Genomic DNA, 25,546 nt, shown 5'->3' on the forward strand with positions numbered 1-25,546 from the left:
TGGGCAAGCCAGTTCTGAATCCACAAAGCAATGTCCCCTTGGATCCCATGTCTCCTTACTTTCTCAAAAAGTCTTGCATGGGGTACCTTATCAAATGCCTTGCTGAAATCCATATACACTATATCTACAGCTCTACCTTCATCAATGTGTTTAGTCACATCCTCAAAAAATTCAATCAGGCTCGTAAGGCATGACCTGCCTTTGACAAAGCCATGTTGACTATTCCTAATCATATTATGCCTCTCCAAGTGTTCCTAAATCCTGCCTCTCAGTATCTTCTCCATCAACTTAACAACCACTGAAGTAAGACCTACTGGTCTATAATTTCCTGGGCTATCTCTACTCCCTTTCTTGAATAAGGGAAAAACATCTGGCACCCTCTAATTCTCCGGAACCTCTCCAGTCCCCAATGATGATGCAAAGATCATCACCAGAGGCTCAGCAATCTCTTCCCTCGCCTCCCACAGTAGCCTGGGGTACACCTCATCTGGTCCCGGCGACTTATCCAATTTGATGCCTTTCAAAAGCTCCAGCACATCCTCTTCCTTAATATCTACATGCTCAAGCTTTTCAGTCCACTGTAAGTTATCCCTACAATCATCAAGATCCTTTTCCATAGTGAATACTGAAGTAAAGTATTCATTAAGTACCTCTGCTATCTCCTCCGGTTCCATACACACTTTTCCACTGTCACACTTGATTGGTCGTATTCTCTCATGTCTTATCTTCTTGCTCTTCACATACTTGTAGAATGCCTTGGGGTTTTCTTTAATCCTGTCCACCAAGGCCTTCTCATGGCTCCTTCTGGCTCTCCTTCCTGCTAGCCTTATAATCTTCTAGATCTCTATCATTACCTAGTTTTTGAACCTTTCGTAAGCTCTCCTTTTCTTCTTGACTAGATTTACAACAGCCTTTGTACACCACAGTTTTCTTCTAAAATACTGCTGACAATACTCCAAGTGAGGCCTTACCAATGCTTTATAAAGTCTCAACATTACAGCCTTGCTTTTACATTCTAGTCTTCTAGAAATAAATGCTAAAATTGCATTTGCCTTCCTCACCACAGACTCAACCTGCAAATTTACATGGAAACATAGAAAACCTACAGCACAATACAGGCCCTTCGGCCCACAAAGCTGTGCCAAACATGTCCTTACTTAAGAGAACCCTGCACAAGCACTGCCAAGTTTCTTTGCATCTGTTTTTTTGTATTTTCTCTCCATTTAGAAAATAATCAACCTTTTATTTCTTCTACCAAAGGGTTTCTTCAAGATCGGAAATACAAACATCAAACAAGTCAACAAATTCAAATATCTTGGCAGCCTAATAACAAGTAATGGCAGGTGTGACACAGATATCAAATACAGAATAGCAATGGCGAAAGAAGCTTTCCAAAAAATGAAGATCATATTAACAGACAGAAAGATGAACACGTACACTAAAAACAGAATACTGCAGTGCTACATTTATTCTATCCTGACTTATGGAAGTGAACGCTGGACCATTTCTCCAGCAATGGAAAAGAGACGAGAAGCAGCTGAATTATGGTTCTACAGGAGAATGTTTAAAATATCATGGACCACACACACATCAAATGAAGAAGTTCTCAGAAGAGCCCAAGCAGTTCGCTCACTCATACCAACAATAAGAGAAAGACAACTCAGATTCCCAGGACACATCATGTGGAAAGATGAACGAGAAAAACTCATACTCTCTGGAAAGATTGAGGGGAGCAAACCTAGAGGAAGACCTTGGCTTATGTACATCAAAAGCATAGCCAGGTGGCTACACATCGAGGAAATGGAAGTCATCCAAAACACGAAGGATAGATCTATATGGAAAACCATGGTCAAAGTCCGCATCGGATATGGTACCTAGACAGACAGACAGACCGACCAAAGGGTATGACCATACACTTCCTGACACTGCAGTTCAACTGCGACTTCTTTGTACATTCTCTTAATCTAAGCCCTTCTGTAGTCTCTCTACTTCCCCAAAGCCATCCAACTATCTTCGTCTCATCTGCAAACTTTGCAACAAAGCCATCAATTACGAAATTCCAAGTCACTGACATATAACAAAAAGAATTGGTCCTAACACAGACTCCTGTGGAACACCACTAATCACTGGCAGCCAACCTGATTAGTGTCTTAAAGGCTCAGCATTATCTCCTTGCTTTTATATTCTATTCCCCTTGAAATAAATGCCAACATTGCATTTGCTTTTTTTTTTACCACAAACTCAACCTGCAAATTAACCTTCCGGGAGTCTTGCATGAGGACTCCCAAAAGTCCCTCTGCAACCTCTGATGTTTGAACCTTCACCCCATTTACATAATAACCACTATTCTTTTAACCAAAATGCATTGTCATACATTTTCCAACACCTGTATTCCATCGGCCACTTTTTTGCCCCATCTACCAATTTGTCAAAGTCCTGCTGCAATCGCATTGCTTCCTCAGCACTACCTACCCCTCCATCTATCTCCACATCATCTGCAAACTTTGCCACAAAGTCATCAATTCCACTACTAAATCATTGACAAACAATATGAAATGTAGCAGTCCAATACTGACCCCTGAGGAACACCATTAGTCACGAGCAGCCAACCAGAAAACGTCCCTTTTTAAACTACGTCTTTAACAATCGACTTCAACATCTTACCAGCCACTGAGGTCAGACTAACTGGTCTATAATTTTCTTTCTTCTGTCTCTCCTTTCTTGAAGAGTGAAGTGACATTTGCAATTTTCCATTCTTCCAGAACCAATCCAGAATCTAGTGACCCTTGAAATATAATTACTAATTCTTCCACAATCTCTTCAGCTACATCCTTCAGAACCCTGGTCCAGGTGACTTGTCTGTCTTCAGGCCTTTCAGTTTCCCAAGAACCTGCTCCTTAGTTATGGTAACTTCACACACTTTATGACCCCTGACACCTGGAACTTCCACCATAGTGCTAGTGTCTTCCACAGTGATGCAAAATACTGGCTCAGTTCATCCGCTATTTTCCTGTCCCCCATTACTACCTCTCCAGCATCCACTCCCTCCTTTCTTTCACACTTTATGTGTCGAAGAAACTTTAGGTATCCTCTTTAATATTATTGGCTAGCTTACTTTCGTATTCTATCTTTAACTCCTTATTGATTTTTTTAGTTGCCTTCCATTGGTATTTGAAAGCTTCCCAATCCTCTATTAATCCTCTAATTGTTGTTCGTCCATTGTTGTTGTTGATGAAGACCTCGACACCATTATGATGGTGTCGAAACCAGCGCTTGATTTGGATTTAAGTGAGGGAGAGTTGCGCAGCGTCAGCCTCACTCTCTCTTCCCAATTCCCATCTGGATCCAGCGGCAAGACAGAGTCTAGACGGCTGGAGATGGGACGAGGCGCAGTGGATGACCAGGATGTCTTCTGTGTCTTGTCCTGCTCTACATGTTCCACGACGCTTGCAGAGACCGCCTTCTTGAGCGTTGGACCTTCCGTTGGTCTCGTCCGCTCAATCCGCCGGAGTCTGTCTTCACATGCTGGGATAGACAACTCTCTATCTCACCGAGGGTTTGAGACCCGTCAGCTACCCTCACCTGGTTTAGCCGGCTTGTCGAAGCCGTTGCCCGGGGTATGGCCGCTGTCGCATGCAAACAGCTACGGGGAGCCGCAGGTGAGAGCTGAGAGCCAGGTGGGGACCAAAGGTGGACAAGCCACCCTGAAAAGGACACGACATGTTCCCCCACCAGAGGTGCTACCCCTCCCTGACACCCATACATCCTCTAATAGAGCACTAATTTTTATCTATTATATGCCACTCTTAGGCTTTTATGCTGGCTTTGACTTCTGTTGTTAGCCACAGATGTGTCATCTTTCCTCTAGAATATGGATATCTTAGGGATATATATATCCTGTGGCTTCCAAATTGCTTCCAGAAATTCCAGCCATTGCAGCTCAGCTGTCATCCTGCCAGTGTTCTTTTTCAATCAATTCTGGCCAACTCCTCTCTCATGCCTCTAATTCCCTTTACTCTAGTGTAATACTGATAATTCTGACTTTAGCCTTTCCTTCTCAAAATTCATGGTGAATTCGATCATATTATGATTATTTGCCTCCAAGGATTCTTTTGACTTAAGCTCTTCAATCAATTCCAGATTATTGCACAACACCCAATTCAGAAAAGCTGATCCCCCAGTGGGCTCAACCATGAGCTGCTCTGAAAAGCCATCTCGTATGCATTCTAGAAGTTGCCGCTCTTGGAATCCTGCACCAACCTGATACTCCCAAGCTACTTGCATATTGAAATCCCCATGACTATTGTAACATTGCCCTCTTGGCTTGCATTTTCTATCTCCCACTGTAATTTGTAGACAACATCCTTGCTGCTGGGGGTCTGTATATAACTCCCATCAGGGTCTCTCTACCCTTGCAGTTCCTTAGCTCAATCCACAATAATTCAACACCATCCAACCCTATGTCAGCTCTTTCTAATGATTTGATTTCATTTCAACTTTCTACCTGGCTCCCTAAAATCTCTCTTCAGGACCTACTCACCATGTCTACCTGTGCCATTGGTGCCAATACGTCTGGCTGCTCACCCTCGCCCTTGAGAACGCCACGGACCCAATCAAAGACATCCCTGATCCTGGCACCAGGGAGACAACATACCATCCTGGTGTCTGTATTGTGCCCACAGAACCTCATTTCTGGTCCTCTGACTAAGTAATCTCCTATCAACACCAAAGTCCTCTTCACCTCTCTGCTCTTCTGAGTCACAGCACCTGACTCAGTCATCGTTGCTCCCCCCCCCCCCAATAGTATCTAAAGTTGTATACTTATTATTGCAGAACCGGCTACAAGTGTACTCTACACTGGCTGTGCATTTCCCTTCTTCCTCCTGATAGTCACCCAGTTACCTATCTCCTGCAACCTTGTAGTAACTACCTCCCTGTAACTTCTGTCTAACATCTCCTCATTTTCCTGTATGAGTCAAAGCTCATCAAGCTGCAGCTTCAGTTTTTTAATGCTTTCTCTGAGGAGCTGCAGCTTGGTGCACTTGGTTAAGATGTGTTTATCTGGGAGGCTGCAGATTTCCCACAGTACAAAACACTACCTGGAGCCATTCTTACCAATTTACTCTACCCTAACAGATATAGAATGAACAAATATGGTTAGAGAGAGCGAGAAACTTACAAGAGAATCTACCTCACCCACACATAATCTCGACTAAGCCTAAAACACAAACAAGAGAAAATCTGCAGATGCTGGCAATCCAAGTATAGACAACATTTCAGGCCAAGGCTCTTCATCAGGAGTTAATGGTCTCAGCCTGAAACGGCGACTAAATGCTTTTCCATGGACACAGACTGGCCTGCTGAGTTCCCCCAGTGTTTGTGCGTTGCTCACCTAAGCCTGATGAGCCAAAGCCACTCTCAACACTGGCTCACTCCAAATAGAAGGCTGCTCCACCTGCACTTGAATTTTTCTTGTTGGCCCTCTCTAATGAATCCCTCTTGCTGATCGCTCACTCTTGAAATCAGAAAAACCACTGGGAAACTGCATTCAAAACCTCAGTCACCACCCTGGTTAAAAAGAAGCTCTCTTCAAGCATCCCTAGTGTGGATTGTCCAACAGGTGTGGATTATCAAGAGCAGAAGGTTAATTCAAGAGAGGGTAAATTTTCTTAAGTAGCAATGTGGTGGGAAGGTGGGTGTTGTTTTAAATGAATACCTCTTGCCTGTATTTATTTTGGAGAATATCATGGAAACTACAAAATTCAGGAAAAATTCAAATTCAGATTTATCACGTGAATGAAAACACAGTCAAATGCATCATTTGTGTTAACTACCAGCACCTTCAATGCTGTGGGAAGCCCGCAAGTGCTGCCAGTGAACACATTCTTTCATTATTCACAGTCCAGGCTGCGAAAGGTATCTGAATCTTTCTATTTCATAACTGGTAGAACTTCCTTTTGCAGCAATAACCTCTACCAAACGTTTCCTGTAGCTGCAGATCAGACTTGCACAATGATAAGGAGGAATTTTAGACCATTCCTCCATACAAAACTGTTTCAGTTCATCAATATTTCTGGGATACCTGGCCCTCTTTAGGTCATGCCACTACACCTCAATAGGATTAAGGTCTAGAATAGGACATGGCCATTCTAAAACATGATTTTTCTTCTTTTGAAACCATTCTGAAGTGGATTTAGTTATGTGTTTCAGATCATCTTCTTGCATCATCCAACTTCCAGTAACTTTCAGTTGTCGGGCCTCTACCCTGACATTTTTCTATAAAATGTCTTGATACAATTTTGAATTCATTGTTCCACAAACAATTGCAAGCTGTCCAGGCCCTGGGGCAGCAAAGCAGCCCCAAGTTATGATGCTCCTTCCACCATGCTTCATTTAGGATGAGGTTTTCATAAAACATAACCCATTGTTCCATTACAGTTTGCTCAGATATAAACCATCGTTCCACTACAGTTTGGTCAGACGTCACCCATCGTTCCATTACAGTTTGGTCATAGTCGGTTCGACTTCCTTTAGCTGGATTCCTTGCCATTTCAATGAAGTTGGTCCTTATTAATTTTTATAATTTTAGATTATTCCTTTTGTTTTTCCACTAAATCACACCAAGTACTGTTCCTAAACTACTTTTTGTTTGGCATGGATCACCTCGTTTGACAGAACCAAGTCCTATTCTGCCTCCTTCCTCTTTGGACTGGTATCATGCAGCTATCTCTCCTTTGCCATTCACTATCCAAGTGAATATAAAACCATTCCTTCTGTGTTTCAGAAAAATCAATTTTAACAATTTTTCCACATACCCACGTTCTTTCAATTGGCTTTCACCGGCCACTTTTCCAGCCTTCTTCCTTATGTACGTGGCACCATGTGAATTCTCTAAGGCATCGACATCCACCTTGAAAGACATAGCTTCCAGTGAAGGCAAGTGCTTGCTAAGTCTGGACAGAAGCGTTCAGGAAATGTAAGTGTAATCGTTAAATGGACCTCTTTAAACTTTAATGTTTCTCCATCAGTGCACTGACAGGTACGTATTTTGGCAAGACGGGTATGGACCTTGTGCAGGCAAATGTTATTTGTGTAAATGGGCAAAAGGGTCAGCATGGATGTGATGCGCTGAAGACCAGAACATAAAACCATAAGACACAGGAGCAGGATATTGAGTCTGTTCTGCCATTCCATCATGCTGATTTATTATCCCCCTCAACCCCATTCTCCAGCCTTCTCCCCGTAACCTTTGACGTCCTTTCTAATCAAGAACCTATCAACCTCCACTTTAAATACATCCAATGACTTGGCCTCCATAACCATCGGTGGCAATGAATTCCATGGAGAGTCGCAAGGCTGCGGGACCGGACAGCAGCCTAGGGTGAGTACTCAGGATGCGTGCGGCACATCCGGCAGGTGTGTTTACAGACATTTATAATCTCTCCCTCTCCCATTGTAGAATGCACCCCCCCCCACTTCAAAACATCGACCATTGTCCCTGTACTTAAAAAGACCACAGTAACACGTCTGAACAACTGGCGTCCTGTCACACTCACCTCAATAAGACCAGAAGGTATAGAAGCAGAAGTAGGCCATTCAGCCCATCAAGTCTGCTCCGCCATTCAATCATGGGCTGATCCAATTCTTCCAGTCATCCCCACTCCCCTGTCTTCTCCCCATACCCTTTGATGCCCTGGCTAATCAAGAACCTATCTATCTCTGATTAAATATACCCAATGACTTGGCCTCCACAGCCGCTCAAGGCAACAAATTCCACAGATTTACCACCTTCTGACTAAAGTAATTTCTCCGCATCTCAGTTCTAAATGGACGTCCTTCAATCCTGAAGTTATGCCCTCCTGTCTTAGAATCCCCTACCATGGGAAATAACTTTGTCATATCTAATGTGTTCAGGTCTTTTAAAATTCTGAATGTTTCTATGAGATCCCCCCTCATTCTCCTGAACTCCAGGGAATACAGCCCAGGAGCTGCCAGACATTCCTCATACAGAAACCCTTTCATTCCTGGAATCATTCTTGTGAATCTTCTCTGAACCCTCTCCAATGTCAGTATATCCTTTCTAAAATAAGGAGCCCAAAACTGCACACAGTACTCCAAGTGTCGTCTCACAAGTGCCTTATAGAGCCTCAACATCACATCCCTGCTCTTATATTCTATACCTCGAGAAATGAATGCCAACATTGCATTCGCCTTCCTCACCATGGACTCAACCTGGAGGTTAACCTTTAGGGTATCCTGCACAAGGACTCCCAAGTCCCTTTGCATCTGTACATTTTGAATTCCGTCCCCATCCAAATAATAGTCTGCCCATTCTCTCCCCCATCTAAATATAAAGCAAATGCTTTGAGAGTCTGGTCAAGGACTACATCTGCAGCATGGACCCCCTACAATTCCCCTGCCGACACAACCGATTGACAGACGACGCAATAGCACACCATCTTTACACATCTGGAGAAGAGGAATGCTTATGTGAGAATGCTGTTCCTGGACTACAGTTCAGCATTCAACACCATAATTCCCTCCAGGCTCAACATGAAGCTCAGAAACCTCAGATTTCACCCTGCCTTGTGTAGCTGGATCCTGGATTTCCTGTCAGCTCCCTCACCTCTGCCCCTCTGACCCTCAACACAGGAGCGCCTCTGGGCTGTGTACTAAGCCCCCTCCTTTACTCTCAGTATACCCATGATCGTGTTGTCACCCAAAGCTCCAATCTGCTAATTAAATTTGCTGACGACACTACACTGATTGCCCTAATCTCAAATAATAATGAGGCAGACTACAAATAATAACAAGGCAGACTACAGAGAGGAACTCATCACCCTGACACAGTGCTGTCAAGAAAACAACCTCTCCCTCAAGGTCACAAAAACAAAGGAGCTGATTGTGGATTACAGGAGTAATGGAGACAGGCTAACCCCTATTGACATCAATGGATCTGGGGCCGAGAGGGTGAACAGCTTTAAGTTTCTCAGCATCTACATCACTGAGGATCTCACGTGGTCTGTACATACCGGCTGTGTGGTGAAAAAGACACAACAGCGCCTCTTTCACCTCAGACATAGAAACATAGAAGTATAGAAAACCTACAGCAAAAGGTGTGTGGCACGTGGCCAAGTGATTGGGGCGTTGGACTAGCAATCTGAAGGTCATGAGTTCGAGCCCCAGCCGAGGCAGCATGGGTGTCCTTGACCGAGGCACTTCACCACACACTGCTCCAGTCCACCCAGCTGAAAATGGGTATCGGCAAAATGCTGGGGGTTAACCTCGCGATAGACTAGCGTCCTATCCGGGGGGGGAATCTCATACTCTCAGTCACTTCACGCCACAGAAACCAAATGAGCCTATAAGGCTCAGGACAGACTTTAACTTTAACAGCAAAATACAGGCCCTTCAGCGCCTACAAAGCTGTGCCGAACATGTACATACTATAGAAATTACCTAGGGTTACCCATAACCCTCTATTTTTCTAAGCTCCATGTACCTAACCAGGAGTCTCTCAAAAGACCCTATTGTATCTGCCTCCTCCACCGTTGCCGGCAGCCCATTCCACGCACTCACCACTCTCTGAGTAAAAAACTTACCCGACATCTCCTCTGTACCTACTCCAAGCACCTTAAAACTATGCCCTCTCGTGATAGCCATTTCAGTCCTGGGAAAAAGCCTCTGACTATCCACACAATCAATGCCTCTCATCATCTTATACACCTCTATCAGGTCACCTCTCATTCTCCGACACTCCAAGGAGAAAAGGCCGAGTTCGCTCAACCTATTCCCATAAGGCATGCTCCCTAATACAGGCAACATCCTTGTAAATATCCTCCTGCACCCTTTCTATGGTTTCCACATCCTTCCTATAGTGAGGCAACCAGAACTGAGCACAGTACTCCAAGTGTGGTCTGACCGGGTCCTATATAGCTGCAATATTACCTCTCGGCTCTTAAACTCAATCCGACGATTGATGAAGGCCAATACACTGTATGCCCCTTCTTAACCACAGAGTCAACCTGCGTAGTAGCTTTAAGTGTCCTAAGGACTTGGACCCCAGATCCCTCTGATCCTCCACACTGCCAAGAGTCTTACCATTAATACTATATTCTGCCGTCATATTTGACCTACTAAAATGAATCACCTCACACTTATCTGGGTTGAACTCCATCTGCCACTTCTTAGCCCAGTAGCACCTATGGGATGGGAGGAGAGTAAAAAGTCCATGGTTAGGGTGAGATGCATCCTTGATAATACTTTTCTCCCTGCCCAGGCAGCGTTTATGGTAGATGTTCTCAATGGTGGGCAATTGGGTGCTGATAATCCGCTGGGCAGTTTTCACCACACGCTGGAGTGCTTTGCGGTCCGATACACTATATGCATATACACTACATCTACTGCTCGACCTTCATCAATGTGTTTAGTCACGTCCTCAAAAAATCCAATCAGGCTCATAAGGTACAACCTGCCTTTGACAAAGCCATGCTGACTATTCCTAATCATATTATGCTTCTCCAAATGTTCATAAATCCTGCCTCTCAGGATCTTTTCTATTGACGGTTGAAGAAGCTTAGTATGGCACCCCAAATCCTAAGAACTTTCTACAGGGGCACAATTGAGAGCATCCTGACTGGCTGTCTCACTGCCTGGTGCAGGAACTGTACTTCCCTCAATCACAGGACTCTGCAGAGAGTGGTGCAGACAGCCCAGCGCATCTGTAGATGTGAACTTCCCATGATTCAGGACATTTACAAAGACCGGTGTATAAAAAGGGCCTGAAGGATCATTGGGGACCCGAGTCACTCCAAATACAAACTGTTCCAGCTGCTACCATGCAGGAAACGGTACCACAGCATTAAACCCAGGACCAACAGGCTCCGGGACAGCTTCTGGCACCAGGCTGTTTAATTCATGCTGATGCAACTGTACTTTTATGTTTTCTTGATTATCCTGTTGAACATAATATTTATTATAAATTACTATAACTGCACATGCACATTTGAACGGAGATGTCACGTAAAGATTTTTACTCCTCATGTATACGAATGATGTAAGCAATAAAGTCAATTCAATTCACCACCCTTTGTCTGAAGAAATTCCTCATCTTTGTTCTAAATGGACATCCTTCTATTTTGAGGATGTGTCCTCTGGTCCTGGACTCCTCCAGTTTAGGAAACGTCCTCTCCACATACACTCTACCCAGGCCTTTCAATTATCAATAGGTTTCAATAACATCCCCACTCACTCTTCTACACTTTAGCAAGAACAGGCCTGGAGCCATCAAACACTCCATTAACACTTTCACAACTGGAGTCATTTTTGTGAACTTTCTCTGGACCTTCTCCAATGCCAGTACATCGTTGAAGTGCCGTTTTCTGTGCCGTACAGCTCCATGACAAACCCTACCAATATATTAAATCACGAACAATATTAAACAATGGAAGGCAATTTCCTTGCCAATGAAATGACCACCTTCTCATCCTATCCTTTGCTACTATGGCATTAGGCTGGTTCAGCTCTCTAGAAATCTTTCCTGGCCCCCTTGATTACTGCTGCTGCTCTGAAATTTGCAGCTGTACACCACACTTCCATTTGAGTTAGTCCATTTTCACTTTAGCTACTCAGAATAATATGAAAAAACTGCTAAAAATAACAAAAAATACTCCCTCCTCGAAAAAAGGATACGTCTTGGCTTTTTTGGAGTCCACCAATGAATATGCAGAGATCAGCTGTGCCAAAGTCCGTACATCCTGAGAATTCTGTCTAGAAAGACAAAATAGTGAGAATGAAATTAAAACAGGGTCATGTCTGTAATTTTCACGTATACAAACATCAAGCATTCTGATTCTATCCATTAAAATAGAGGTGGAGAAACTACAGGAAATAATCTTCTGTCTGCAATACCTGCAATACATATGCTTTATTACTGACCTACAACACTTTATTTTAAATTCTTAGTAAATGGCACAATTGCAAACAGATGCCTTGGGATGTTACCTCTGGTGAATCACCAAAGACTGTCAAATTTCAACAGATGTACGGAGGAGAGGTTTCTGACTGGTTAAGCAGACCAACACCTGCCCTCTTGCTCCATTGCGTCAGAAACAGTTGCAGCCTGGAACTTTGAACTGACCAAGTTTCTGTAATTGGCTACAGCATCGTTGTCCAGGTGCGCATCCAGATTCTAAGCTCATCTAAGACCACGTGACCATAAGAGAATTGTAAACGGATAGCTGATACTTCAGGTCAAGGACTCCAGATTAAGGGTCTTGATCCAAATTGTCAGCTGCCCATATCCCTCCACAGATGCTGCTCAATCCTGCTGAGCTCCTCCAGCTTTATTTGTTTGCACTCCAGATTCCAGCACCTGTAATCCCTTGTGTCTATAAATTCTTCTGCCTTACCTATAATCCTGCCTGTATTGAGATAACTACACTTGGGGAAGTTAATCCCCACCCCATGCTCCTTATCTTGACCCTGTTAGCTTTTCCTGTTGAACTTGTTTGACTTAACTTCTACCTTCTCCTCCAGTACTCCACCTGCTGACTGACAGCTCCCATTCCCTGTTCAATGCCATTCTAATATAAACCCTCAGAATCAGATTTATCGTCACTGTTATTTTGTGGCAGCAGTACATTGCAAAGACGTGACATTACTATGAAGTACTAAATAACTAGAATCGGTTGGCAAAGGGGAAGAAGCTGTGTCTGAATCATTGGGTGTGAACCTTCAGGATCCCGTGCCTCCTCCCTGACAGTAACAAACAGCAACAGCAAATCTCCCTACAAGGAAACTGCTGCCCCTCCAGCTTAGGTACAATGTGTCTCTCTTGTTAAGGTCTCACCTGTCCTGGAAGAGATCCCAATGATACAGGAATCTAGGGTTCTATGGTTCTTTGCGGGAATGGGACCCGCTCTTGGGGTTTCACACCAAGAGCTCGGCCTAAGAGCTTTGCTTACCTTCAGCGCACCGAGATTTCACAGCTCTGGAGATGGGGGTTGGTGTCCGGGCGGGAGGTCGGTGTGTCATGGGAAATGGAAGATCTAAGGCCGTGTGCCCAGAGACCCGAGACCATTGTGCACAGTGCTCAGAAAAAGTGACGCAACGGATATTTAACATCGTAAACCAGAAAGCTGCTTATTATGTCTCACCTCTCGCTGTGAAACGGAGACACCTCTTTCTCCCTTATTAGGGAGAGAGGGATCCTGTGGTATGTCAATTACTGGGTGAACAAGTAGTCTTTAGAGTACTGCAAGTCTGTGTCTTTGCTGTTGCTTTGCTCATGCTTCAGTGCTCCGTGGCAGGTGCTGATGCTTTTTTTTGCTGGTGGGGGGAGGGGGGGATTGTTGCTTGCTGCCGCTTATGCGCAGGAGGGAGGCAAACTGGGGGGACTTCGGGGTTCTAACATTTAACTGTCATTCATTCTTTAGGGGCACCCCTCTGTTTTCGTGGATTGTTGCGAAGAAAAGGCATTTCAGGATGTATATTGTATACATTTCTCTGACATTAAATGTACCTTTGAAATCTTTGAATCTAAAGCCATCCTTCCTAAAGCAGCTCTTTAGTCACACATTCTACTTTGCCATCTTCCAATCTCTATCCTCACTGGCATGTAGCTCAGGCAGTAATCCAGAGATTACAACACTGGAGATCCTGCTTTTTAACTTTCGACTTAACTCCCTAGATTTTCTACGCATGACCTCATCTTTTGTCCATCTTAGGTTTGACAGTATCAATATGGTCCAGTATGTTCTATGAGCTTTGGGTTCTCACCATCTCCTCACAGAACACGAACACAGGACTGTACAGATCTTTCACATATATGCCATGGCTCTTTAGGCTGGGTATCTCCAGAGTTTTTTTCTCCTCATCAATCCAAATGTTTCCACCAACCATAAGGCAGGTTGGAAACTCTATTTGCTTGTTGAAAGGTCACAGATGAGAAATATTCATTATTTTTCTCTTTCCATAGAAGCTGACTGACCCGGCTGTACTTTCAGCATTTACTGCTCATACATCAGGTCTTGGTATTACACGCCCTTTCTGAGATGAGCTGTAAGTAATTCACACAACAAGCACAAAACCCTGAAGCGTTCAACCACCGGATCATTTACACTCCAAAGAATGTTCTAACTGCTGAGGAGCAATGGGAGCACAGTGGAATGATATGAAATAAATCACAGCTCATATTAAAGTATTACTGCCATCTGCTATAGTTAATAATTCTTTTGTTTTATAAATTAGTATTATCAATTGTCTTAATATTCAACAACTCTAACTTGCAGGAAAAAACTATGCCAAATATATAGAATCACAGAATAAGACAACTTCTAATTTTTGTTGACTAGGATTGTTTTCAAGAAGTCTAATCACTTTTCTTCAGGCTATTCTGGAACTATACAGGCTATACAGTATCAGTGATGCTGCTGGGCAAAGAAAGCTGAAAGATTTGTGTGATCGTAAACACTTGTTTGAGATTATACTATCACAATTTTCCAGATGCAAGGGACAAGGGCAATTACCAGAAAAATATTGTGAACCCTTTGCAATTACCAGGTTTTCCACATTACTCATAAAATTACTCATAATTACTCATAAAATGTGGTCTGATCTTCATCTAAGTCACAATCACAGACAAACACAGTCTGCCTAAACAAATAAAAAAAATTTTACTTTTAATGTCTTTATTGAACATATTGTTTAATCATTCACAGTCCAGGCTGTAATCAGCATGTGAACCCATGTATTTACTAACTGCTAGAACCTCCTTTAGCAGCAGTAACTTCTACAAGGGATATTTTCTGTAGCTGCTGATCAGACTTGCACAACAACAAGGATCTTAGACCTTTCAAATCATCGATATTCCTGGGATACCTTGCATGAACAGCCCTCTTCAGGTCATGCCACAGCCTCTCAATCGGGTTAAGGTCTGGACTCTCGGCCATTCCAAAACACAATTTTTCTTTTTTATTAACCATTCTGTTGTTGAGTTACTCTTCTGCTTTGGGTCATTATTTTTTTGCATCATCCAACTTCAACTAAGCCACAGGTGATGGACGGCTACCCTGACATTCTCCTGTAAAATGTCTTGATAGAATTTTGAATTCATTGTTCCCTCATTGATTACAAGCTGTCCAGGCCCTGAGGCAGCAAAGCAGCCCCAAACCAGCATGGTCCACAGTCAGGATGAGGTTTTGGTTTTGGTGTGCAGTGCCCTTATTCCTCCAAACAAAGGGCTCTGCATTCAGAAACATAGAAAATTTACAGCACATTATAGGTCCTTCGGGCCACAAAGTTATGCCGACCACGTAACCTACTCTAGAAGCTGCCTAGAATTTCGTTACCTCATAGCCCTCTATTTTTCTAAGCTCAGTGTACTGATCTAAGAATCTCGTAAAAGACCTGACTGTATCCACCTCTACCACCTTCGCTGGCAGTAAATTCCACGCACCCACCACTCTCTGTGTGAAAAACTTACCTCTGACATTCCCCTTGTACCTATTTCCAAGCACCTTAAAACTATGCCCCTTCATGTTAGCCATTTCAGCCCTGGGGAAAAGCCTCTGGCTATCCACACGATCAATGTCTCTCATCATCTTATACACCTCTATCAGGTCACCTCCCATCCTCCGTCGCTCCAAGGAGAAAAGGCCAAGTTCACTCAACCTATTCTCATAAGGTATGCTCTCAAATCCAGGCAACATCAGTATAAATCTCCTCTGCACACTCTCTATAGTATTCTCATCCTTCCTGTAATGAGGTGACCAGAACTGAACACAGTACTCCAAGTAGGATCTAACTAAGGTCTTATATCGTTTCAACATTACCTCATGTCTTGAATTCAATCAGCTTTGCACGTTGTGCTCTTGGTATGATCTGTGCAGGATGTCCACTCCTAGGGAGAGTAGCAACAGTGCTGAATTTCCTCCATTTGTTGACAATTTTTCTTACTTTGGACTGATGAACACTCAGGTCTTCAGAAATGCTTCTGTAGCCTTTTCCAGCTTCATGCATCTCTACAATTCTTCTAAGGTCCTCTGAAAGTTGTTTTGATCGAGGCACGGTGCACATAAACAGATCTTTCTTGAGAAGAGCAGGATCTTCTGTAACCTGACTTTGTGTACCTTTTTTATAGCACAGGGCATCTCTACAACCCACACCTCCAATCTCATCTCATTGATTGGAACACCTGACTATTAATAGCTTTTGCCGAAGGCTTTAACCCAGAGGTTCACATACTTATTTTCAACCTGGATTGTGAATGTTTAAGTGTTGTACTCAGTATTGACGAGAAGAAGTACAAATGTTACTAGCTTAGGCAGATTGTGTTTGTGTATTATTGTGACTCAGATGCAGATCAGACCACATTTTATGAGTAATTAATGCAGAAAACCAGGTAATTGCAAAGTGTTCATAAACCTTTTCTTGCAACTATAAGTCAGGAGTACTCGCTATGACTCAACATTCAACCATTTTTAAAAAACATTTCTATGCTTCATTATAGGCCGGTGAGTTTAACGACAGTAGTAGGTAAGTTATTGGAGGGAGTACTAAGAGACAGAATCTACAAGCATTTGGATAGACAGGGGCTTATTAGGGAGAGTCAACATGGCTTTGTGCGTGGTAGGTCATGTTTGACCAATCTGTTGGAGTTTTTCGAGGAGGTTACCAGGAAAGTGGATGAAGGGAAGGCAGTGGATATTGTCTACATGGACTTCAGAAAGGCCTTTGACAAGGTCCCGCATGGGAGGTTAGTTAGGAAAATTCAGTCGCTAGGTATACATGGAGAGGTGGTAAATTGGATTAGACATTGGCTCGATGGAAGAAGCCAGAGAGTGGTGGTAGAGAATTGCTTCTCTGAGTGGAGGCCTGTGACTAGTGGTGTGCCACAGGGATCAGTGCTGGGTCCATTGTTATTTGTCATCTATATCAATGATCTGGATGATAATTTGGTAAATTGGATCAGCAAGTTTGCTGATGATACAAAGATTGGAGGTGTAGTAGACAGTGAGGAAGGTTTTCAGAGCCTGCAGAGGGACTTGGACCAGCTGGAAAAATGGGCTGAAAAATGGCAGATGGAGTTTAATACTGACAAGTGTGAGGTATTGCACGTTGGAAGGACAAACCAACGTAGAACATACAGGGTTAATGGTAAGGCACTGAGGAGTGCAGTGGAACAGGGGGATCTGGGAATACAGATACAAAATTCCCTAAAAGTGGCGTCACAGGTAGATAGGGTCGTAAAGAGACCTTTTGGTACATTGGCCTTTATTAATCGAAGTATTGAGTATAAGAGCTGGAATGTTATGATGAGGTTGTATAAGGCATTGGTGAGGCCGAATCTGGAGTATTGTGTTCAGTTTTGGTCACCAAATTACAGGAAGGATATAAATAAGGTTGAAAGAGTGCAGAGAAGGTTTACAAGGATGTTGCCGGGACTTGAGAAACTCAGTTACAGAGAAAGGTTGAATAGGTTAGGACTTTATTCCCTGGAGCGTAGAAGAATGAGGGGAGATTTGATAGAGGTATATAAAATTATGATGGGTATAGATAGAGTGAATGCAAGCAGGCTTTTTCCACTGAGGCAAGGGGAGAAAAAAACCAGAGGACATGGGTTAAGGGTGAGGGGGGAAAAGTTTAAAGGGAACATTAGGGGGGGCTTCTTCACACAGAGAGTGTTGGGAGTATGGAATGAGCTGCCAGACGAGGTGGTAAATGCGGGTTCTTTTTTAACATTTAACAATAAATTGGACAGATACATGGATGGGAGGTGTATGGAGGGATATGGTCCGTGTGCAGGTCAGTGGGACTAGCAGAAAATGGTTCAGCACAGCCAAGAAGGGCCAAAGGGTTCTATGGTTCTATGGTTCAGCTCAGTTGGAGGAAACATGATTTCCCACGGCTGCATTTTCACAAAATAATATGCATAAATAAAAAGAAACTTGCAATGCAATGCAAAGTTCATCAATTGCCAAGGCTATAATACAAAGAATGAATTAAGACATACCTCCAAAGTTGCTCCAAATCACTGATTGCTTCCTTCTGCCGCCCATATTTCAGCTTAAAATTGGCTGCTTCTCTCACTAATAGCAAATGAGCTGGTGTATTTGGCTATATTTAAAATCAAAATAACAATTTATAGTCACAAGAGATCCTGCAGATACTGGAAATCCAGAATAACACACACAAACTGCTGAAGGAACTTATCAGGTCAGGCAGCATCCGTGGAGGGAAATGAACAGTTGATGTTCTGGGCCAACACCTTCATCAGGACCTCCAAATCAGAATCAGATTTAATATCACTGGCATATGTCATGTAATTTGTGAACTTGGAAGCAGGTACAGAGGAGATGTCAGGGGTATTTTTTTTTACGCAGAGAGTGGTGAGTGCATGGAATGGGTGGTGGTGATGGAGGTGGAAATGATAGGGTCTTTTAAGAAACTCCTGGATGGCTACATCGGGTTTAGAAAAATAGAGGGCTATGGGTAAAGCCGAGGTAGTTCTAAGGTAGGGACATGTTCGGCACAGCCTTGTGGGTCAAAGGGCCTGTATTGTGCTGTCTGTTTTCTAAATTTCTATTAACTTATTGGCAGCAGTACACTGCAATATATAATGACAGAGGAAAAAACTGAATTACGGTAAATATAAACATATATACTTGTTAAACAAATATATATTTGTTAAATTAAATAAGTAGTGCAAAAACACAGAAATAAAAAAGTAGCGAGCTGGTGTTCATGGGCTCAATGTCTATCTGGAAATCAGATGGAGTCTCAGCGCATCCTTTCAAAGATAAGGGGCCTAAAACTGCTCACAATATTCCAAGTGAAGTCTCACCAGTGCTTTATAAAGTCTCAACGTTACAGCTTTGCTTTTGTATTCTAGTCCTCTTGAAATGAATGTTAACATTGCATTTGCCTTCCTCACCACGTAGTCAACCTGCAAACTGACCTTTAGGGAATCCTGCACAAGGACTCCCAAATCCCTTTGCACCATTTTTGCTCCATTTAGAAAATAGTGAACCCTTTTTCATTTCTTCTACCAAAGTGCATGACCATACACTTCCCAACACTGTGTTCCATCTGTCATTTTTTTGCACATTCTCCTAATCTGTTAAGTTCTTTTGTAGCCTCTCTACTTCGTTAAAACTACCTGCCCCTCCGCCTATCTTCATATTTTGCAACAAAGCCATCAATCATAGAAAACCTACAGCACAATACAGGCCCTTCAGCCCACAAAGTTGTGCTGAACATGTCTCTACCTTAGAAATTACAAGGCTTACCCATAGCCCTCTATTTTTCTAAGCTCCATGTACCTATCCAAGTCTCTTAAAAGACCCTATTGTTTCCGCCTCCACCACAGTCGCCGGCAGCCCATTCCACACACGCACCACTCTCTGCATAAAAAACTTACTCCTGACATCTTCTCAATTGGTCCCAACACAGTCCCCTGTCACTGGACTTTCCAGCCTAGTCACTGGAAGCCAACCAGAAAAGGCTCCCTTTACTCCCACTCTCTGTCTCCTGCCAAACAGCCACCATGCTACAATCCTTCCAGTAATACCATGGGTTCATAGCTTGTTAAGCAGACTTAAGTGTGACACCTTGTACAAGGCCTTCTGAAAATTCAAATTCACAACATCAACAGATTCTCCTTTGTCTATTCTGTTTGTCATTTCTTTAAAAATTTCCAACAGATCTTGCAGGCAAAATTTTTCCTTGAGGAAATCATGCTATGGCCTATTTCATCATTGCCTCCAAGTACCCCGAATCCATATCCTTAACATTCGACTTCAACATCTTCCCAACCACTGACATCAGACTACAAGTCTACAGCTTTCTTTCTTCTGCCTCTCTCCCTTCTTGAAGAGTGGAGTGACATTTGCAATTTTCCAGTCTTCTGGAAACATTCCAGAACCTAGTGATTCGTGAAGGATCATTACTAATGCCTCCACAGTCACTTCAGCTACCTCTTTCAGAACCCTGGGGTGTACACCATTTGGTGCAGGTGACTTACCTGCCTTCACACTTTACAGCTTCCCAAAAACCTTATCTCTAGTAATGGTAACTTCACACACTTCATGACCCCCAACACCTGGAATTTCCACCATACTGCTAGTGTCTTCCATAGTGAAGACTGATGCAAAATACTTATTCAGTTCATCCACCATTCCATTGTCCCCCATTACTACCTCTCCATCATCGTCTTCCAGTGGTCCAATACCCACTCATGCCTCTCTTTTACACCTCCTATACGAGGTGACCAGAACTGAGCACAATACTCCAAGTGTGGTCCAACCAGATTTTTCTAGAACTGCAGCATTACATCACAGCTCTTGAACTCAGTACCTGACCAATGAGGGTGAACACACCATACACCTTGAAACTACCCTATCAACTTGCACAGCAAGTATTCTTCAAACACCTTAAGATCCACCACTTAAAGTATATCATTAGTCCTCCCAACATGCATCACCATTTTTCAGCCTATTTCACCAAAACATCATGCAGCCAAAGACTACCCCGACACATTCACAAGTCTGTCAATCTTTGTGTCATTTGCAGACTTACTGATCTTCCTTCCCATATCCATATCCACATCAAAGTTAGTCACACTTAATACAAGGAACACCTGTCCTTGTAGGGCAGCACTAGTCACAGGTATCCATCCACAGAAATCACCCTCTCCTTCTCTCACAAACAGAATCATGCTCTCCAAATCAAGACCCCACAAGATGTTTCATGTTTCAATCCAGACCCCTTTTGACTTCAAAATTTCATCAGATAGTAAGCTCTGTCTGTCTAGCATTTCCTACTGAGTCAACTTGCCCAGACCACGCATTAATACAGTAAATCTTTTCTGAACAACGCACACAGTATCCTGGAGGGACTCAGTAGGTCAGAGATCAAACAGTCAATGTTTCAGGCCAAGACCCTTCTTCAGGACTGGAAATGATAAAAAGCAGGGGGAGGGGGATAGCTACAAGGTGACAGGTAAAGCCAGGTGGGTAGGAAAGATAAAAGGGTTAAAGAGGAAGGAATCTGATCAGAGAAGAAAGTGCACCATGGCAGAAAGGGAAGGGGGAGGTAAGAATAGGAAAGAGCCAGAGTGGGGTATAGAAGAGGGGAGGAGGAGGGAACTTTTTTTTTACCGGAAGGAGAAATCGATATACATGCGATCAGGTTGGAGGCTACCCAGACAGAATACAAGCTCCTCCACCCTGAGAGTGGCCTCATTGTGGCAAGACAGGAGGGCACAGACTGACATGTCAGAATGGGAATGGGAATTAAAATGTTTGGTCACAGGGAAGTTCCGTTTTGGCAGACGGAGCAGAGGTGCTGAACAAAGCGGCTCCCCTATTTATAATGGGTCTCACCAATGTAGAGAAGGCCACATCCGGAAGCACCAGACACGACCGATGACTCCAGCTGCATCACCTGCAAAGGCTGCTTGCGGCTCTGAGTGGAGGTGTGGGAAGTAGTGCAAGTGGGGTGGTAGTTAAGGGCAAGAGGAAATCTTTCCTGAACTGTTTCCAACGCATTAACATCCTGTCTTAAAGGAGACTGTAACTGTGTAGTTCTCCAGATGTGGTTCCACCAGTGCCCTACACAACTGATATGTCAGCTCCAGCAATGAACGATAACACTCTGCTAGTGGTTTTTCATGACTATCCTTTTGTAAACCATGCACCTGGCATACAGATCCCCCTGCAGAGTAGAGCAACATTTCAGTTCTTAAATTATTTATTTCTGCCAAAATTGACAAGGTCGTATCTACCACATGCCCTTCACATCTTTGCCCATCGTCTTGATGATCTCTTCACAACTGGCTTTTTGCCCTTTTGTGATATCAGCAAATTTAGCACCTATATCTTAAATGCATTCATCCATTTCACATATAAAATGTAACAAGTTCAACCATCCCGTGACACACGATTTATTGCATCTTGTGAAGCAGAAGACTGATTTATGCCAACTCTGTTTCCTCCAAGCTGAAGTCAAAGGCTCACCCTTCTACCGATGCTTTTGATATTTACTCATATGTGCTCACCATTTTGTGTGGTCCTCAAAAACAAAATGCATAGCAGGAGATACCTGGTATTCTTGGTACCACTGGATAGCTTGAGAGAAGACTTCTATTGCACTATCGATATCTTCCTCATGGCTATACATAGTAACTAAGGCTGACACCTAGGGGGTAAAAAAGGACATAAACTTAATACAAAAAAATTGTTCATTTTTGTAAAATCAATAAAAATCATTACATGTGGAGACTTTTAAGAACAATACAAGTAATACACATCAAACACATAAATACTCAAAAATAATGAAATGATCCCAGACTGCAAATCCCATTTATCCCCACAATCTCTCCACTCCAAATTTATTGTACCAAAATCTGCATTTTTTTATCCTCTAAAATTATTTCGCAAAATAAACCAATGAATAAGGAACTGGGCCACAATAAGCCAAATTAATACATATTCCACTACCATTCCTCAGATAGATTTTAAATGTTGTTAATTTGTCTTTTTTAAACGTCTTTGTTTCACAATCGCCAGATACTGCAGGGATTAAGATCATAAAAGTACGACAGGTCTGCCCCATCAGCGAGCTGCTGGCTGGCAGAGGAAATGGATAAGATGCAAACTGTATTGAAAGAAGTTGGAGTCGGTTCGCGAAGGTGGTGTGCACTCTAACAGCAGGTGCTTCTCTAAATGATTTTCTTGTGATCGCAAGCCCCGGGTGGATATTGGTAATGTGGAATGTTGCAAGTCCAGTTGACTGGTTTATTGGCAAGACTGGTGGCAGGGGAGCTACCTGGCCTCAGAGTTAGCGTGGTGTCGCCTGCTTGCAGCTGCCCAGGAGAGAGGTGTCAGAGTCAGTCCCTGGAGGCAGTGTGATGCGGTGCACACGCTGGCATTGGTACTGCCCTCCAGTGTTCACCTGATGGAAGACAAGCTGGAACGCATTCATCTGCAGACTGCTGCAGGTTTGCTCTTGCTGACAACATTCATGAACTCAGCGACATGAGCTATATATTTTGTGTAACTCTATGTTTGCTGCAACCTTGTACTGCATGTCCGGTGAATGACTGTTGATACTGTGTTTTGCACCTTGGCCAGGAGGAACAGAGTTTCATTTCACTGTATCTATGGATATTCACGTACGGCTGAATGACAAATAAACTTGAACTTTAACTCGCAAAAAGATGATGTGCCTTTTAAATTTCATATCTCTGATCATAAACGACTGACCTCTGACCTTAAAAATAGAATACCCTCTGACTGTAAACAGAATACACTCTGACCGTAAACATGGAATATCCCCTGACCGTAAACACAGAATACCCTCCGACCGTAAACACAGAATACCCTCCGACCGTAAACAGAATACCCTCCGACCGTAAACACGGAATACCCTCCGACCGTAAACACGGAATACCCTCCGACCGTAAACACGGAATACCCTCCGACCGTAAACAGAATATCCTCCGACCGTAAACACGGAATACCCTCCGACCGTAAACACGGAATACCCTCTGACCATAAACACGGAATACCCTCCGACCGTAAACACGGAATACACGCTGACCGTAAACACAGAATTCACTCTGAACGTAAACACAGAATACCCTCCGACCGTAAACACCGAATACCCTCTGACCGTAAACACAGAATACCCTCCGACCGTAAACACAGAATACCCTCCGACCGTAAACAGAATATTCTCCGACCGTAAACACGGAATACCCTCCGACCGTAAACACGGAATACCCTCCGACCGTAAACACGGAATACCCTCCGACCGTAAGCACGGAATTCACTCTGACCGTAAACACAGAATACCCTCTGACCGTAAACACAGAATACCCTCTGACCGTAAACACAGAATACACGCTGACCGTAAACACAGAATTCACTCTGACCGTAAACACAGAATACCCTCCGACCGTAAACACAGAATACCCTCCGACCGTAAACACAGAATACACTCTGACTGTAAACACAGGATACCCTCTGACCGTAAACACAGAATACACTCTGACCGTAAACACAGAATACACGCTGACCGTAAACACAGAATTCACTCTGACCGTAAACACAGAATACCCTCTGACTGTAAACACAGAATACCCTCTGACCGTAAACAAAGAATACCCTTTGACTGTAAACACAGAATACACTCTGATCACAACTGTATGCCTTTTGTTTTTAGCACCCACTCTCTAAGTGCTCGAACCCCATCTGTGCACCTCAATCTTGTGTCCCTTTGTCAGGTCACCACTCAACCTGTTACACTTCAGGGAATAAGAGTCCTAATCCATTGCCACAATATGTCTACACAAGATGCAATCTCACTGGCCCTTCACATGACCTTTTGTCAACTGGATAATACAAATACCTCTGTCATGATGTTGTATGTTGACTATAGCTCAGTGTTTAACACAATCATTCTCGCAGTTCTGATCAAAAAGCTGCATAACACAGTAAGACGTGTACCACCTTCTGCAACTGGATATGATACTCGACTTCCTAACCGGTAGACACAATTTGTGCGGACTGGTGACAATGTCTCCACCTCACTGAATCAGCTCAGGGATATGTGCTTAGCCCACTGCTCTACTCTCTCTATACCCATGACCGTGTGGCTAGGCATAGCTCAATTGCCGTCTATAAATTTGCAAACATTAGCTATTTTTGGCAGAATTTCAGATGGTGATGAGAGGGCTGCAGGAGCAAGATATATCAACTAGTTGAGTGATGTTGCAGCAACAACCTTGAACTCAATGTCAGTAAGACCAAAGAGCTGATTGTGGACTTCAGAAAGTGTAAGACGAGGGAACACAGACCAGTCCTCCTAGAGGGATCAGAAGTGGAAAGAGTGAGCAGTTCCAAGTTCCTGGGTGTCAGGATCTCTGAGGATCTATCCTGGGCTCAATATATCGATGCAGCCACAGAGCAGGCACACAGCGACTATATTTCATTCGGTGTTTGAGGTTTGATATGTCACCAAAGACACTCAAATATTCCTACAGATGAAGCGTGGAGAATATTCTAACTGGCTGCATCACCATTTGTTATTAGTATGGGGGCAACTGCAAAGGACTGAAATAAGCCGCAGAGAGTTCTAAACCTATCAGCTCCATCATGGTCACGAGCCTCTGTAGTATCCAGGATATCATCAAGAAGCGATGCCTTAAAAAGATGGCATCCATCATTAAGGAGCCTTATCACCCAGTCCGTGCTTTGTTCTTATTGCTGCCCTCAGGGAGGAGGTACAGGAGCCTGAAGGCACATTCGCATCAATTCAGGAACAGCTTCTTCCTCTCTGCTATCTGATTTATGAATGGACATTGAACCCATGAACACTACTTTTTCATCATTACTTAATTAACTACTTAGTATAACTCACATTTTTTCTATTATTATGTATTGCATTGCCTGCTGCCATGAAGACAACAAATTTCACAAAATATGCCAGTGGTACTAAACCCGATTCTGATTTACACAGCCGCTCCTTGTAAATCAGGCTCCCA

General features: G+C 43.3%; 1 protein-coding gene across 3 annotated transcripts in view; it reads right to left on the reverse strand.

Moving 5' to 3' along the window:
* srp72 (signal recognition particle 72) overlaps nt 1-25,546 on the reverse strand; it is a 134,462-nt gene that overhangs the window by 18,129 nt on the left and 90,787 nt on the right. For all 3 annotated transcript variants that reach the window (XR_011885306.1, XM_072252140.1, XM_072252142.1), the window contains exons 13-16: nt 22,102-22,197; nt 18,014-18,117; nt 11,692-11,769; nt 6,816-6,953 (exon numbers count right to left, since the gene is read on the reverse strand). Coding sequence is in view for 2 of the 3 variants with exons in the window: in XM_072252140.1 (XP_072108241.1) it covers nt 6,816-6,953; nt 11,692-11,769; nt 18,014-18,117; nt 22,102-22,197 (416 nt within the window). In the remaining variant the exon portion in view is untranslated. The remainder of the gene's footprint in view (nt 1-6,815; nt 6,954-11,691; nt 11,770-18,013; nt 18,118-22,101; nt 22,198-25,546) is intronic.

Source organism: Mobula birostris, chromosome 3 (genome assembly GCF_030028105.1).
Source record: "Mobula birostris isolate sMobBir1 chromosome 3, sMobBir1.hap1, whole genome shotgun sequence".
NCBI lineage: Eukaryota > Metazoa > Chordata > Chondrichthyes > Myliobatiformes > Myliobatidae > Mobula > Mobula birostris.